Source organism: Cucurbita moschata, unplaced genomic scaffold (genome assembly GCF_002738365.1).
Source record: "Cucurbita moschata cultivar Rifu unplaced genomic scaffold, Cmos_1.0 Cmo_Scf00032, whole genome shotgun sequence".
In the NCBI taxonomy this organism is placed as follows: Eukaryota; Viridiplantae; Streptophyta; class Magnoliopsida; order Cucurbitales; family Cucurbitaceae; genus Cucurbita; species Cucurbita moschata.
The window spans coordinates 721861-736053 of NW_019268548.1; the positions used below are offsets into that span (position 1 = coordinate 721861).

At 35.3% G+C, this 14193-nt stretch overlaps 3 protein-coding genes and 1 long non-coding RNA gene across 6 annotated transcripts in view; all 4 read left to right on the forward strand.

Moving 5' to 3' along the window:
- The first annotated feature begins 3422 nt into the window (after positions 1-3422).
- LOC111430108 (U-box domain-containing protein 38-like) lies at positions 3423-5733 on the forward strand. 3 transcript variants are annotated; one of them, XM_023066271.1, is made up of 2 exons: positions 3423-3797; positions 3982-5733. In XM_023066271.1, exon 2 carries the CDS (start codon positions 4037-4039, stop codon positions 5528-5530), a length of 1494 nt encoding a protein of 497 aa, XP_022922039.1. In that variant the 5' UTR covers positions 3423-3797; positions 3982-4036; the 3' UTR covers positions 5531-5733. The 3 variants fall into 3 exon arrangements, with proteins under 3 accessions (XP_022922039.1, XP_022922038.1, XP_022922041.1); XM_023066273.1 differs by having other exon boundaries at positions 3425-3797; positions 4094-5733; XM_023066270.1 differs by having other exon boundaries at positions 3423-5733.
- Positions 5734-5894: 161 nt separating this feature from the next.
- On the forward strand, positions 5895-7677 carry LOC111429965. Its single transcript, XR_002708252.1, has 4 exons — positions 5895-6464; positions 6640-6752; positions 7016-7118; positions 7387-7677. It is a non-coding gene; the product is annotated as an uncharacterized LOC111429965 (long non-coding RNA).
- A 1298-nt stretch (positions 7678-8975) lies between these two features.
- LOC111429929 lies at positions 8976-9657 on the forward strand. Its single transcript, XM_023066007.1, has one exon. It carries the CDS (start codon positions 9224-9226, stop codon positions 9470-9472), a length of 249 nt encoding a protein of 82 aa, XP_022921775.1. The 5' UTR covers positions 8976-9223; the 3' UTR covers positions 9473-9657.
- Positions 9658-11106: 1449 nt separating this feature from the next.
- LOC111429759 (betaine aldehyde dehydrogenase 1, chloroplastic) overlaps positions 11107-14193 on the forward strand; it is a 5474-nt gene continuing 2387 nt past the window's right edge. The window contains exons 1-9 of the mRNA XM_023065753.1: positions 11107-11389; positions 11552-11694; positions 12126-12206; positions 12290-12438; positions 13199-13291; positions 13397-13520; positions 13602-13667; positions 13762-13828; positions 13994-14070. Coding sequence (XP_022921521.1) covers positions 11281-11389; positions 11552-11694; positions 12126-12206; positions 12290-12438; positions 13199-13291; positions 13397-13520; positions 13602-13667; positions 13762-13828; positions 13994-14070 — 909 coding nt within the window. The 5' untranslated portion in view covers positions 11107-11280. The remainder of the gene's footprint in view (positions 11390-11551; positions 11695-12125; positions 12207-12289; positions 12439-13198; positions 13292-13396; positions 13521-13601; positions 13668-13761; positions 13829-13993; positions 14071-14193) is intronic.

The following is a 14193-nucleotide window of genomic DNA, read 5'->3' on the forward strand; positions in this document are numbered from 1 at the left end:
TTTTTTTTTTTTTTTTTTTTTTTTTTAATATTGTAAGAATTAATTTTGTTAAATACTCAAATGGTAATTTATATATTTGTAAATATTTTAAAAGGTAATGGCCCTAGGCAACACCCTTGCTCCAATCGTAAAAACTCAATTCAGGATCAAAATTTTGATTTTACAGATTCAGAATGAGAAACTGTCATCCCATTCAATCGAATTGGGATGCCCCGGATCTGACATGTGGCTTGCTTGGTAGGAGTAACATGAAGCTCAGAATTTTGGGTGTAGTCAATACTCCCATCCCAAATAAAAGGGGAATTGGTCTATGGTCGCTTCAGTAATAAATAGGAATTTGAAGTTCTACCTCGTGAAAAAAAAACGGATTTCTTTTGTGTAATTAACCATTTCTTTTTCTTTCAGAAAGAAATGAAATTATGTTAAAATAAGCAAATAAGTATGAGGTCAGAATCACTAATAATTGCCGATCAAGCCATACTACAGTGAATTCATTCTGAGGCCTTTGAATTCATTCTGAGGCCTTGTACACACCGCCCATCACAAACATGAGGTGGAGAGGTTTATATCGAGGCGACGTATGTGCAAGAATCTTATCATTTTTACGCTTTCCCATCACCAATAAAAACTTCATATCAAATTTCCACGTCACCCTTACTTTTTTTTTAATAACAATTTAAGACTTTTAATTTGTATCGGAATTAATTAATTACACACATTAACAATTTTTAATGCAAATAAAAAAAAAAGTTTAAATATAAGAGATTAAATTGGTTTTTTATTTTTAAGATGGGAAAGTAAACTGTCTCCAGCCAAACTGCATTATATAGACACAAAAACATGCCATAATAATGGAATTCAAGAAACAGAAACCCCTCTCCAGTACACCAAATATGCTTTTTTTTCTTTCTCTCTGTTGTTATTTTGTTTTATTCTCAATAAAATTATAATAATAATGCATATCAAAATTTATTTATTTATTTCTTATCCATAGTTTCGTTCATTCCTCATTCTTATGCCATTAATTAATTATTTTCAAAATTTTATTCCTTGTTGGTGCTTGAACTAAAGATAAGTATTCATTGCATTCTTTGTCTCAGTCTCATGTACCTAATTTTGATAGTCGTTAAAGATTCTTTGTCTCAGTCTCATGTACCTAATTTTGATAGTCATTAAAGATTTACTCGTAGATATTGTATGTTTTGACACATATTATCGTCAGCCTCATAATTTTATTAGGAATTAAGTTTCCACGTTAATGATTCTTTTCCCTTTCCATGAGGTCGAGTTAATATCGAGTGTAAAACTTTATTATTGAATTATCGTATTATTTTGAGCATTAATAAAACTTTTTAGGTATAATCAAAATCAATTTCATAGTTTTTTTTTTTTTTTTTGTGATAATTTAAGATAATATTTAGAATTTGGAAGGAGGGTAGAAATGGAAGAAGAGGTTAACAACTGTAAAGTATTATTATTGATAATGAATCATTGGCATTAGAGAAAATCAGAGAGGGAGAGAGAGAGAGAGAGAGCGTCTCTCCTCTCTGTTTCTCTCTTTTTCCCATTCTAGAGAGAGAGAGAGAGAGAGAGAGAGAGAGAGAGAGCGATGAGCGTAGGTGGAGGAGGGAGGCGATTCGAATCAAATTCCTCATTACCAATCATCACGCAGCCTCGTTCTTCCGTATTCGCCCATTATGAATTATGATTACTTCCATTTCCTCCATCATCTTCTTCTTCTTCTTCTTTTTCTCTCCATCTCTTCATCACAAAAAAAGCCCTAAATCAGAGCAAACCCTAAAAACCTAGGGTTTTTTCTCCGATATAATCCAACAACTACATCATCATCATCAACTGCTCGTCGCTGGGGAATCAAGCTTCATGGTCCGATCGAATCCCGCTCTTCGTCTCCTCCAAGTAAAACTTCTCTTCTTCTTCTTTTGAGGATTCATAAATATTTGTATTATTTGTTCTCCTACATCTCTCTCTCTCTCTCTCTCTCTAGCCTCTACTTTTCTCTGTACGTTGTGTCGTTGTTTCTTACTGTATAATTCCATTATTTTCTCTCTCTCTTCCGTTAGCTTTTCTCTGCACTACCAAGCAATTTATCATCATTAATCCTATTACTCTATTTTTTTTTCCTCTTTGAATCGCTACAATTTTCCTTAGGACCTGTTTAATGTGTAATGAGCCTGTGCTTACTTGGTATGCTGTTTTATGTTTTGGAGTTAAATTGATTTCGATCAATCATATTTTTATGTTTTTAGGGTATTTATATTTGAACTTTCATGTTTTAAAAGGTAAAAATATATTTAAATAAAAAAAAAACTCCGATAATTTAGTATTTTATGTGATAAACACACGATTTTGTTTAAATAAAATTCAGTATAATGGCTGAGATTTAATTTAAAACTATATAAATAGAAATTCTGTTAAAAAAAATTCATTGAATTTCTTATTTTTAAATCAATATAGGAAACTATATGGAATAATAAATTTTAAAAATAATAATTTGTTGAGCTTGAGTATTTATTTATTATTATTATTATTATTTTTTTTGGCGTATGAAATTGAAACTATCTAATGCATGAAATTTGAGATAAGGTCCGTGATGGAAAAGCATAAATAAAATGAAATAAAATAATAATAATGGAAGAATCTTTTTTGAAATTATGTGCGGCGCGATTGATGTCCTCCTTTGAATTTTTCTGGTTGAATTTAAGAAAAGGCCTTTCATTTTTCTTTTTCTTTTTCTTTTTCTTTTTTGGCATTTTCAATACTTTTCCAATTACCTTAATTAAATAGAGTAAGAGTTTTGTAAGTTTTTTCTTTTTAAACCTTCAAATTAATACGATAATTAATATATGCAGACCATATGGTAATATACATAAAAAAAACATATTTTGCTTTTTTTTTATTTGTTGGAAAATCAGAAAAAAATTGGACTATAAGTATTTGTTTAAGTTTATTTTTTTTCCTCAATATAAACTTTGAATTATTTTATAAAATACTGTTTACATTTTTTGGATATAATAGATATTTATGTTTTATCTAATTAACTAAACAAAATTATAGTAAAATAGGAGATGTGATATAAAAAATATCTCTAGAAAAGGTTGGAATTCAACTCCATCAGGTCTCATTGCTGTCATATTTTCTAAAAAAAGAAAAAAATTTATGGTCTCCTTGCTATCACACTTGTGTAAAAATGGTAATTGAAATATATATATTTGTATATCTCTCTAAATAATAATAATAATAATCCGTCTCTTTCAAGTCTGTGCAGTCAATAATTTTAATATTATTCAAATAATATTATATGAGATGAAAATAGTTATCTAAATAACTTTAACGTAATTTTTGTATATGTCTCCATGGTTATAAATAATTCTAACAGAAAAAAATGTAAATTAAAAAAATAAAAAATACATGGAAGTGGGGAACGTTATAATTCCAACCCAAACCCAAACTCAAACCGAAATAAGCAGACATTGCCTGTGCCGTTTCTAGAGGACGAGACTAAGTTGCTCCGAGTACAATGAAGTGGGTCCCTCCCCAATAATATTTATTTTAATATATAATATCCTAATCCAATTTTATTAGTCGTGTATTAACTTTTATTTAATATTTATCCATCTACGTATGTTTACATATAATAGAAGGTAAAAAAGAAATTAAAGATTGTAATAAAATAAAAAGAAAAAAGTCGATAAAAAAAATCAGACCCACGAAAACAAACCCAGCTGCGATCCACTGTACTTGAGCCCTAAAGCAACGCACTCGACCCTCTCCTCACGGTACACTTACTTCTCTCTTTTTTTCGTTACTCAAATCTTTGTATAATTGGATGCCAGTTAGGTTCTTGCTCAATTTTGGATTTCAGAAATTCTGTTTTTGTGGTTCTGTATGTATGGGTGGCAATGGCAATGGCAATGGCAATTTCCGGTGGAAATTCTCCTTCCTCCATCGTCGTAAATCTAGGGTCGAATCGAACGAGCCTCCTAAAGAGTTCATCTGTCCAGTTTCTTGTTCGTTAATGGCAGACCCAGTTGTCGTCTCTTCTGGACAGACATTTGAGCGTGTTTCTGCGCAGGTTTGCAGAAATTTGGGGTTCTCCCCTGTGTTAGACGATGGTTCCAAGCCAGATTTCTCGACTGTGATTCCCAATTTGGCTATGAAGAAGACGATTCTCCATTGGTGTGAGAAGTCCGGTGCTCGGAATCCTCAGGCGCCTGATTACAGCTCCGTCGAGAGGCGTGTTGGTGCATTAATGGAGCAGGAGAAGCCTCACACCGGATTTAGGGACTTGTCGGATAGGGATTTATTGGAGGGAGTATCAGATTTGCCATCGATGAATTTTTCGCACGCCGCGACGGAGTATGGCCGCCGTCCAGAACATTTCTACACGAGCTCCTCCGAGGAATCTGTTTTTGTCGGAGGAAGTCCGGGAACTCCTCTGCCATTCACGATTCGACCTGTGTGTTATTCCTTTTCGTCTTCTTCCTCCGAAAATGTGGAAAACAACGCGCTCATCCAAGCCTTAGGCCCGAATTCATCGATTGGGGAAGAAGAGAATAAATTCTTAGCGAAGCTCGAGAGTCCCGATGTGTTAGAGCAAGAAGAAGGTATTGTTTCGCTAAGAAAAGTCACGAAAGCCGATGAGAATATTAGGGTTTCGCTTTGTACGCCTCGGATTCTTTCATCTCTCCATTCTTTGGTAACCTCGAGATACCCCAAAGTACAGATCAACGCCGTCGCCTCTCTGGTAAATCTCTCCCTCGAAAAGCCAAACAAACTAAAGATTGCGCGGTCAGGTTTGGTTCCACACTTAATCGATGCGCTAAAAGGAGGACATACTGAAACGCAAGAACACGCCGCCGAAGCGCTCTTTAGTCTAGCTTTAGAGGACGAAAATCGGATGGCGATCGGATTTCTCGGCGCAATGCCGCCGCTCCTCTACGCACTACGATCGGAAAACGAGCGAACTCGAGACGTTTCCGCTCTATGTCTCTACAACCTAACAATGATACAAAGCAACCGTGTGAAGCTCGTGAAACTCGGCGCCGTAACGACTCTTCTTTCCATGGTGAAATCGAGAAACTCGACGAACTGGCTGTTGCTGATCCTCTGCAACATCGCCGTGTGCCAGGAGGGTAGATCAGCAATGCTGGACGCCGATGCCGTCGGGCTCTTGGTCGGAATGCTGAGGGAGAAAGAGCTGGACTCCGAATCGGCTCGCGAGAATTGCGTTGCGGCATTGTACGCACTGAGCTATGGAAGCATGAGATTCAAGGGATTGGCGAAGGAAGCCGGAGCAATGGAGGTTTTGAGGGAGATTATTGAAAGAGGAAGCGAGAGGGCGAGGGAGAAGGCGAAGAAGATATTGGAGAGGATGAGGACGAGAGGGAGATCGGTTGACGACGGCGATCGTGGCGGCGAATCGAGTTTCGTGAGAGGTGGACTCAGTTCGACTGGGTACCGAATGGGAGGTGGAAGGATTCCCAGCTCGGCTAATACGATGCCGTTTTGATGAAATGTTGTTCTGCGTTAGGATTATTGGGCGAGGGTTTGCTCTTGTTTTGTAAACACTGTAATTAATGGATTTTTACCGTCCATATTAGGAAGATTTGATGGGTAATTACAATGGAATGTTAACTTAGTTTCGTACAGATGGGTTATTTTTTCTAACCTTTCTCAACTTAAATTGGATTTTACAGTAATGGATGTAATTAACAAAATTTCAAGTTTGCCACGTCATTAGAGTCCACTTCCTGCCACGTCATCTTTTCATTGGTCGAATTAGCGTGGACCGAAGCCCAAGTCGACGGCCCTGTCCGATGTCGATGAAGAGGCCCCCACAGCCCACTTCCCGTTTCATTTTGCGCGCTCTTCCACCCTCGTCAAGATACCTCCCGCCATTCCCGTTGTCTAGGAGTCACTAGTACTCTTCAAAACCGATCGCCATTTCAGGATTTCTCGGCGTCACCAACCACCATGCCGATAGTTCTACTTTCTACATCCACTTCTGATCTCTGTTTCTCATTTCCTGCCAGTTCCCTTATTCCCCGCCTTGTTCACAATCGGAGTTGGATTCATTTCGCTGCTTCTTGAAATTCAGGATCGCTAGAGGGCGCCTGCGCATGTCCAAGTTGCTGCGGCTTTGCCTTTCAATCTGTCTCTAAGTAACTTGGCTGGTCGGTTTTTACAAGTTTCTCTGTCAATACAGAGGATTTTTTTTTGTTTGAAGATGGCGCAGCGGTATAGCTTTGTCCGATGCTGGGAAGTTTAAGAAGTGAAAGAACTCTTGTGTACTTGAAGTGTAGTCTGCTTCTAGTCTCTATTTTGAATGTTCATTTTTCTCGCGGTTTTTGAACGTTCATTTTTTCGAGGACAAATTTAGTGGGGATTTTGCTTAGTGATCAGGAATCATCGCGCAATTCAGGAGACATGGATGCTGAAATTTTGTATGTAGAAACGTTTCGCTTCTCTTTTTAATTGTGTTCACCTCGATCTAATCGGCTCTTGAAATAGGATTAGGCTTCTCAATGCTTCTTGTTATTTTGTAAATGAAGGATCGTAAATTGAAATTATAATCGATCTTACTTTTTGACTTGAACTCGATTTCCAAGCTTTTACCAGAATTGTTGGGGGTAACTGGAGTGGATTTTAGCTGGCTTGTACTGGTCTCTAAAGCACTGGTGTGGTGCACATCATTGTTGGTATAAAACAGGTCTGTAACCTCGTATTCAAAGGTGGTGAAATTATGATTCGCATTCTTATGAACAACTATCAAATTATGCCATTTTCAATGTAATTTCTATGGAAAAATACTGTAATTATCAGCGGTTCGATGTTTTCTTCGTGTTTTTATTTTACAAGATGATTTCCTGCATACTAGTAACAAGTAAATTTTGAGATGCAGTTTCATTTAGCTTGCAGATTAGAACAGTAATTTATCTGACTTTAAGTTGATTGATTGCTTCATTAGCTGTGTGCTGTGAATTGCCTTCTGCAGGTGCATGATACATAAGTTCTCTGGAAATGTTAGGATGTATGCCATTTTGGATTCAATAGCATCTGGGCCAATTGAAGCTCGTTGCAGTCCATACTCGACTGTGGTAAGTTCATCATCTACCATTATTTGATATTAACCCCAATAAGTTTTTGGTGCTCACTTTCTCTCATCCATCAGTACCTTTGCTTAGATTTCGAGTATATAATGTACAAGGATTTCTGTAATTCTTAAGAGATGAACTGAAAAGGCGATGGAAGATTAGGGTATTTAGTCTTGCTCATTCTTTAAATTTCTTGTACAAACCGTAGTAACGAAGGATTGTATCTGTCACGTATTTAAATCGTTCGATAATGCTCATTTTTCATTTGAAGGTCGGGATGGGAGTGTCCATGAAAGGAATAGAACAGAATCCTGTTATCTACGATCTTGTGTCTGAAATGGCTTTTCAACGCAACAAAGCCGATGTCAAGGTACACATATTTTATTATGATTTATAAATATGATGACCCATTTACTTGGTTGCCAGTTGTATTCATGTTCCATCTGCGGAAAGCTGACAATTGACACCAAATAGATTAAATTAAATATAGTTTAGAGCCGAACACCCGAATGAATTGTTCTTTAGAATTGTCAAAGCATATCCCTTATATGATGCGCAAAGAATGGCCCCATTCTACCAATTGTATGCTGACTAATCTCAAATTATTACAGTACGAGTGAAATGCAATAACTGAAATAACCATGTGATTTGACAGCTCAGATGAGGAATATGAGGCGTTGAAAACTTTCTCTAATAGAAATCTTTTAAAACATTTAAGGAAAGTCAGGAAGGAAAAACTCAAAAAAAGATAATATTTGCTAACGGTTGGCACTTTTACCTAATAGACGTGTTTTTTAACTTTTTGGGGAAGCCCAAAAAAGAGCGGTAGCACTTCTCCCTAGTAGATGTGTTTTTAAACCTTTAGGGGGAAGCACAGAAGGGAAAGCCCAAAGGTGGGCACCTCTCCCTTACAGAAGCGTTTTAAAACCTTGAGGAGAAGTTCGAAAGGGAAAGCTCAAAAGTGGACACCTCTCCCTTGCATATCCGTTTTAAAACTTTGAGGGAAAGTCTTAAGAGGACACTATCGACTTGGGTGTTAAGAATGAAGCTCTGATATCATGTTAAGAACGAGAAATAGAAGGAGGATTGAAAATCAAAGAAACAAGAATGGAGTTGAAGTGAGATTGAAAGTCAAAGAAATAAGAGTGGAATTGGAAGACCAAGGAAGATTGAAGTCCCAGAAACATTAGATAAAAAATTCAATATTCATGGATTTCATTTAAATAGAATACAAGCTACCAACTAAATTTTAGAAATAAGTTAAAAAATTATAATTGATTACGGTCATAGAAAATATATTCTAATATATCGTACACATTTGCTTCAGAGTTATGATAATGATTATTGATTCAATACACTAATATTGACAATGAGGGAGATTAGAGGATCAACATAACACATGTGATTTGAATGGCTACGATCAAATCCTATAAATTATTAGAAATTTAGAAAATACAAAGAAGACAAAATTTAAATTTGTTAATATTGAGAAGTCAAAGCTTTCCCGGCCTTCCTTGCTTGACCAGGATATACATATTCCTTAGTTTAAAAAGCATGAAAAGAGCATACCTCTGCTTCCAAGAAATGGCCCAACTCTGATGGCGTAGGCGGTGACCGACTGTAAGGTAAGGTTGGCGGTGATTAGTTAACGACTTAATGCTTTAGAACCTTCCCGAATCTCCATTATCCTGTACCCACGTGGACCAACCCTAAAAGTAAAAACCTAGTAGATAGACAATTTGGTAGAAAGCTAAAACAAAATATTTATTACCATTTTCAGAACAAACCATTCAATTTACAAAATTAATTTTCACATATAAAGGAAGAAAAATATTAAAAGTAGTTTAGCGGGTAAGTATTTGGATATTCCATTTCCACGGTAGGAATGCAAAATTTGTATGACTTGTAATCGCAACCCACACGGCACGCGCTTCGGCTTCGAATCGGATTCTCCGTGGCTATAAACCCTGTTTCGTCTCATAACTTTTTCGTCGATTCATCTCGATTCTCTCTTCTCTTTGCTATCAGATTCTTCCTCTTCTTTCTCCGAGATTTCTTTGTAGCAGAGATTTTCAGAGCCAGAATCACTCAATCGATCAGTCAAATCCATGGCGGGAAACGGCTCGTACGATTGGGCGGACCAGTGGGATTACAGCGACTCGAAGGACGTAGTCACGGAGAACACGAAGAAGAGCGGCGGCGGAAACACTACGACTAAGTATAAACAGAAGGTCGGCGAAGGCCTTGGGAAGACCAAAGCTGTGGCCTCCAATGGCGTTAAAAAGGTCAAACAAGGAACCTCTCTCGGCTTCCAATGGATCAAAGATAAATATAACAAAACCGCTCATAAGAAGTAGAAATCCTTCGTATTCTACTCCTCTCTTGCTCTTCGGTTTTCTTTTTCTTATCATCATCGTCTCCATAGCTTATCTTTGAGCTGTATATCTTGTTTTTTCTATTTCTTTGTCTGCTGGTTATATATAGATACTGATACACCATAGATTATTCTTTTGTTAATATGATTTGATCTCTGTTCGTTTCTTTCCTCTTGTTTTGATTCCGTTATTGTTTATCGCTGTTAAATTTCGTACTTCCTTCAGATTCGTTTGTTTGATTTTGATTATAATCTGAGAATTCCGCATCAGTAACATATATAAAGCAGGGATAGAATCGCATCTTCTGATGTTTACTGGAAATCATATTAGCATACGAAGATGAAAGGTGAAGGAGGAGATCTCGCCCTGAAAAATTGAAAATTATTTATTTTATGAATAAAAAATCAATTTTGACCCCTAGATTTATTTGAATTTTTTATGTTTGCAATTTTTGAGAAAATATTTATAAATGTATTAATTTTCATTAAATTAAATTCAAGTTCAACACCGGTTCTTCTCAACTTCTGATAAAATAAAATCTTGCATATAATAAATGTTTTTAAAAACAAAAACATAGAGTAACAAGTTTAAATTTAAATATATTTAAGAGTAATTGTTGCTTACCTCCACAATGTAAGTATATATATGGTTAGATGAACACGACTCTCCACAATGATATGATATTGTCCACTTTGAGCTCATACTAATGGAGAGATTATTTTTTTATTATAAACCTACAGTCATTTTCTAAATTAACCGATGTGGGACTTTCATCATCTAACATATATATCTACGTGTGTATGTATGTTTGCATGTATATGTATGTAGTGGATCCTCCCTACCAAAAGAAAAAAAAAATAGAATAGAATAGAATAGAATAGGTGGTGTGGCCAGTTTTTAGCTCTTGCTTTTAATAAAGATGTATTATTTTTTTTATTCTCACGTTTTTATAAAATGCATATATTTTAATATTGATGCATCTTTAAACTTTAAAATGGGTATTTATATTATCATAAACTGATACTTTAAACAAACATATAAATAATTCAAACTTAAATATATCCATTAATTGCTTCAAAATTAAATATATACATTAATTGTATTAATGGCTACTATAGGAGACAAATTTGTATCCTTCCTAAAAAAAAATTCCCATTCCAAAAAATACCTTTAAAATATTTAAACACTTTTTTTTAGATAAAAGTTGTTAATATTTTGTTTTAAATTTATCTTTGAACTTTCAAAACATCTATTATCTTTAAAATTGTTAAGAAAATATCATAAGTTTTTAGAGAATTTAAGAATATTTATGAATTTTCAAAAAAAGTCTTTTTAAAATTGATTGTTTTTTTAGGTTAAATTAAAATTATAATATTCAAGTTTCAATAAATTTTATAAAAAATTAAGTTTTAAGTACGAATTTCAAAATTTAGGGTTAAATATAATTTATTTTTAATAAAAAGTACACATCTTTAATGCTTATTATGATAGCTTACTCAACGGCGTGATTTCTATATAATAAAATAATGTATAATATGTTGGTGTAAGAGATTCTTTGTATTTCTATTTTCATAAATTTTATTTTTCTTATTTAAGTTACCCAATAATTTGATTATCTTCACAGATATCATCTCGAGTTTCGTAAAACTCAAAGAAAAAAATTGCAGAAGAAAAATCCAATACGGACGAAAAATACCGAAAATTCCGTATTTATATTGATCAATCCAAGTCGAAGTCATTACCAATCCGACTACTTTTTACACTGCACTAAAGAGAAGAGCTCTGCAGAAATGGCGATTCATATTCCCAGTCGGCAGCTATTCATCGATGGCGAGTGGAGGGAACCAGTTCTCAAGAAACGCATCCCCATCGTCAACCCCGCCACTGAACAAACAATCGGTCTCTTCTTCTTAACTTCTCTGTTTATGACTGTTGTTAATTTTGTTTGCCAACTTCTAATCGTTGTGCGGATCGGTAGACGGAAGAAGTAATTAGTTCGAGGATCAGGTGGTTTAAAAGAGGTTGAATCTCACATTTGTGTTATTGCCAACTATGCTTCAGGATCTATTCCCGCGGCTACTGCGGAAGATGTAGAGTTAGCAGTTGATGCTGCCCGAAAAGCTCTTGCGAGGAATAAAGGCAAAGATTGGGCATCTGCTTCGGGGGCTCTTCGTGCCAAGTATTTGCGTGCTATTGCTGCTAAGGTGAGTCGGTCATATGGATGTTTTACTCTTATTTGATTGTGATCTGGTCTCTGTTTTACCATCGGACGGAGGTTATTGATCATTGATGCTTTTGTTACTTATTTACGATTCTAGTGGCTTGAAACAATGGATTGATTTCTGATGCGATTCAATAGATCATGAGAAATATGATACCATCCATCTTCCCGCCATAGTTCATTGAAAAATTAGATATCTGGATAGAGCCTTCTTTTGGTCTATGTATTGTCTTAGGAATGTTACCTTCTTGTTAATCGCCTTGCAGGAGTTCCGTTGGAGTCGCATTTATAGTTTAAGAATCAAGTAGTTTTAGTTACTTTGGAAGTTATATTATATATATCTTCAACTTTAATTTCTATCTTCATGGTGTTATTGTCGTCCATCCTGAACCCTGTTTGCTGTTTTTCTCACAGATAACAGAGAGGAAATCGGAATTAGCAAAGCTCGAAACAATAGACTGTGGAAAACCCCTGGACGAAACTGCATGGGACATTGTATGGCAGTTTTTCTTATAGTTAAAGATATATGTTGGTTGTAACAATTTTCATTGCCGTCAATGTTTGTTAATATTGTACAGGATGATGTTGCTGGGTGCTTCGAGTACTATGCAGATCTTGCCGAAGGGTTGGATGCTAAGCAAAAAGCTCCTGTTTCCGTTCCCATGGATACATTCAAAAGCCATGTTCTTAAAGAACCCATTGGAGTTGTTGGGTTGATTACTCCCTGGTACCTGTTGATCCATCTTCTACTTCTTCTTTTAGTTCTTCACGGCTATTTAGCTTCTCCGATTTTATTGGAAGTATTAGAGTTATTGTTGTTAAACATTTTATAAATCATGGTCAACTCTTGTCACTCAACCAAGAACCTGTCGATTTCAAACATGGTGACGGAGACTCTTCAATCCAGGTTCAAACAACTGGTCATTAACTTAAACCTTAAGATATCAAATATTCCAAAACTTTCTTCACCAATAATGTAGAAGGGTCAAGTCATAGTTTCAAGTGCTAATTCTTTTATATAAAATTTTCCTTATTCGTTTGAGTCATTCTTCTGAATTTTTTCACTCTCAAAATGTGATGTTTTTCTCTTTTATATACATATATATTTTACTTGGATTGATTTTTTTACTACAAATAATTGTATAAAGGATTTAACGCATTATGTTATATCTATTCAACAAGTGTTTGATACATGTACAACAAGGATTGAATGTTGGATTGACTAACATGTGGTTCAACATGTATCTAAATGCTGGGATGTTGAATACTTGTGATCATGGATATGTTACCCAACTTGAGTAACTCTGCTTCACAGTTCCCATTTTATTGTTAATTTGAACGAGAGGCATACATTGGGACGTTATTAGTTATTAACCTCCAGGGTCGGATCTGGTTATGTTCTCTCTTGTCCTCCTCTTTAGGAACCAATATCATTCTAATTTTTTGATTAGCACAAACTTCGCTGATATCTGTCTTTTACATTGAAGGAACTATCCTCTATTGATGGCTGCATGGAAAGTTGCACCTGCCTTGGCTGCTGGGTGTGCTGCAATATTGAAGCCATCAGAACTGGCATCTGTGTAAGTGGTTATTAATTGTATGAACTTGATTTATTTTGTGGTATTCTTTTTAATGTTGTTACATATGAGTTTTCTTTTTCTTTCCTCATTTTTTTTTTTGGGCAGCACCTGTTTGGAACTGGGTGAAATCTGTAAAGATGTTGGTCTTCCATCTGGTATTTTGAATATTCTGACAGGATTTGGCCCTGAAGCTGGTGCTCCTCTAGCATCTCATCCTCACGTTGACAAGGTATGGCTATTGCTTTTGGGCATCTACTTTGATTGTTAAAGATAAAATGTTGTCTAATTAATAAAAAAATATTGATGATAGATTGCATTTACTGGGAGTTGTGCTACTGGAAGCAAGATTATGACAGCAGCTGCCCAACTGGTCAAGGTTGAATTTCAGCACAGTTTACATTTACATTTGCTTAGTAGAAGTTCTATATCACCATTTGATTTATTTTATCTTTACCTGTTTTCTTTGGCAGCCTGTAACTATGGAACTTGGTGGGAAAAGTCCAATTGTTGTTTTTGATGATGTCGACCTTGACAAGGGTCAGTAACTTCAGAGCACAATTTTCATATCATGAACTTTAGTTTTTCATGGTTAATTAAAAATTTACCTTGTGAAAAGGGAGCTACCTTGTAATCTGTGCATCAGATCTATGCCGTTCTTGATTTTGATATTATTCACTAATTTTCTTTTCCTATGATTTATAGCTGCCGAATGGACGATTTTTGGTTGCTTTTGGACAAATGGTCAGATTTGCAGTGCCACATCCCGCCTGCTTGTACATGTATGTAGAATAACCTAGATGATATGCAATTAAATATTATTTATTTCTATCATATACGAACTTTCTCCTCCTTAATTGTGTCAAGGATGTAGATGTTTTTTTTTTTTTTTTTTTTTTTGGGGG

Coding starts and splice junctions, on each gene's coding strand:
- LOC111430108 (XM_023066270.1), top strand. CDS start 3,848: ATGCCAGTTAGGTTCTTGCTCAATTTTGGATTTCAGAAATTCTGTTTT.
- LOC111429929 (XM_023066007.1), top strand. CDS start 9,224: ATGGCGGGAAACGGCTCGTACGATTGGGCGGACCAGTGGGATTACAGC.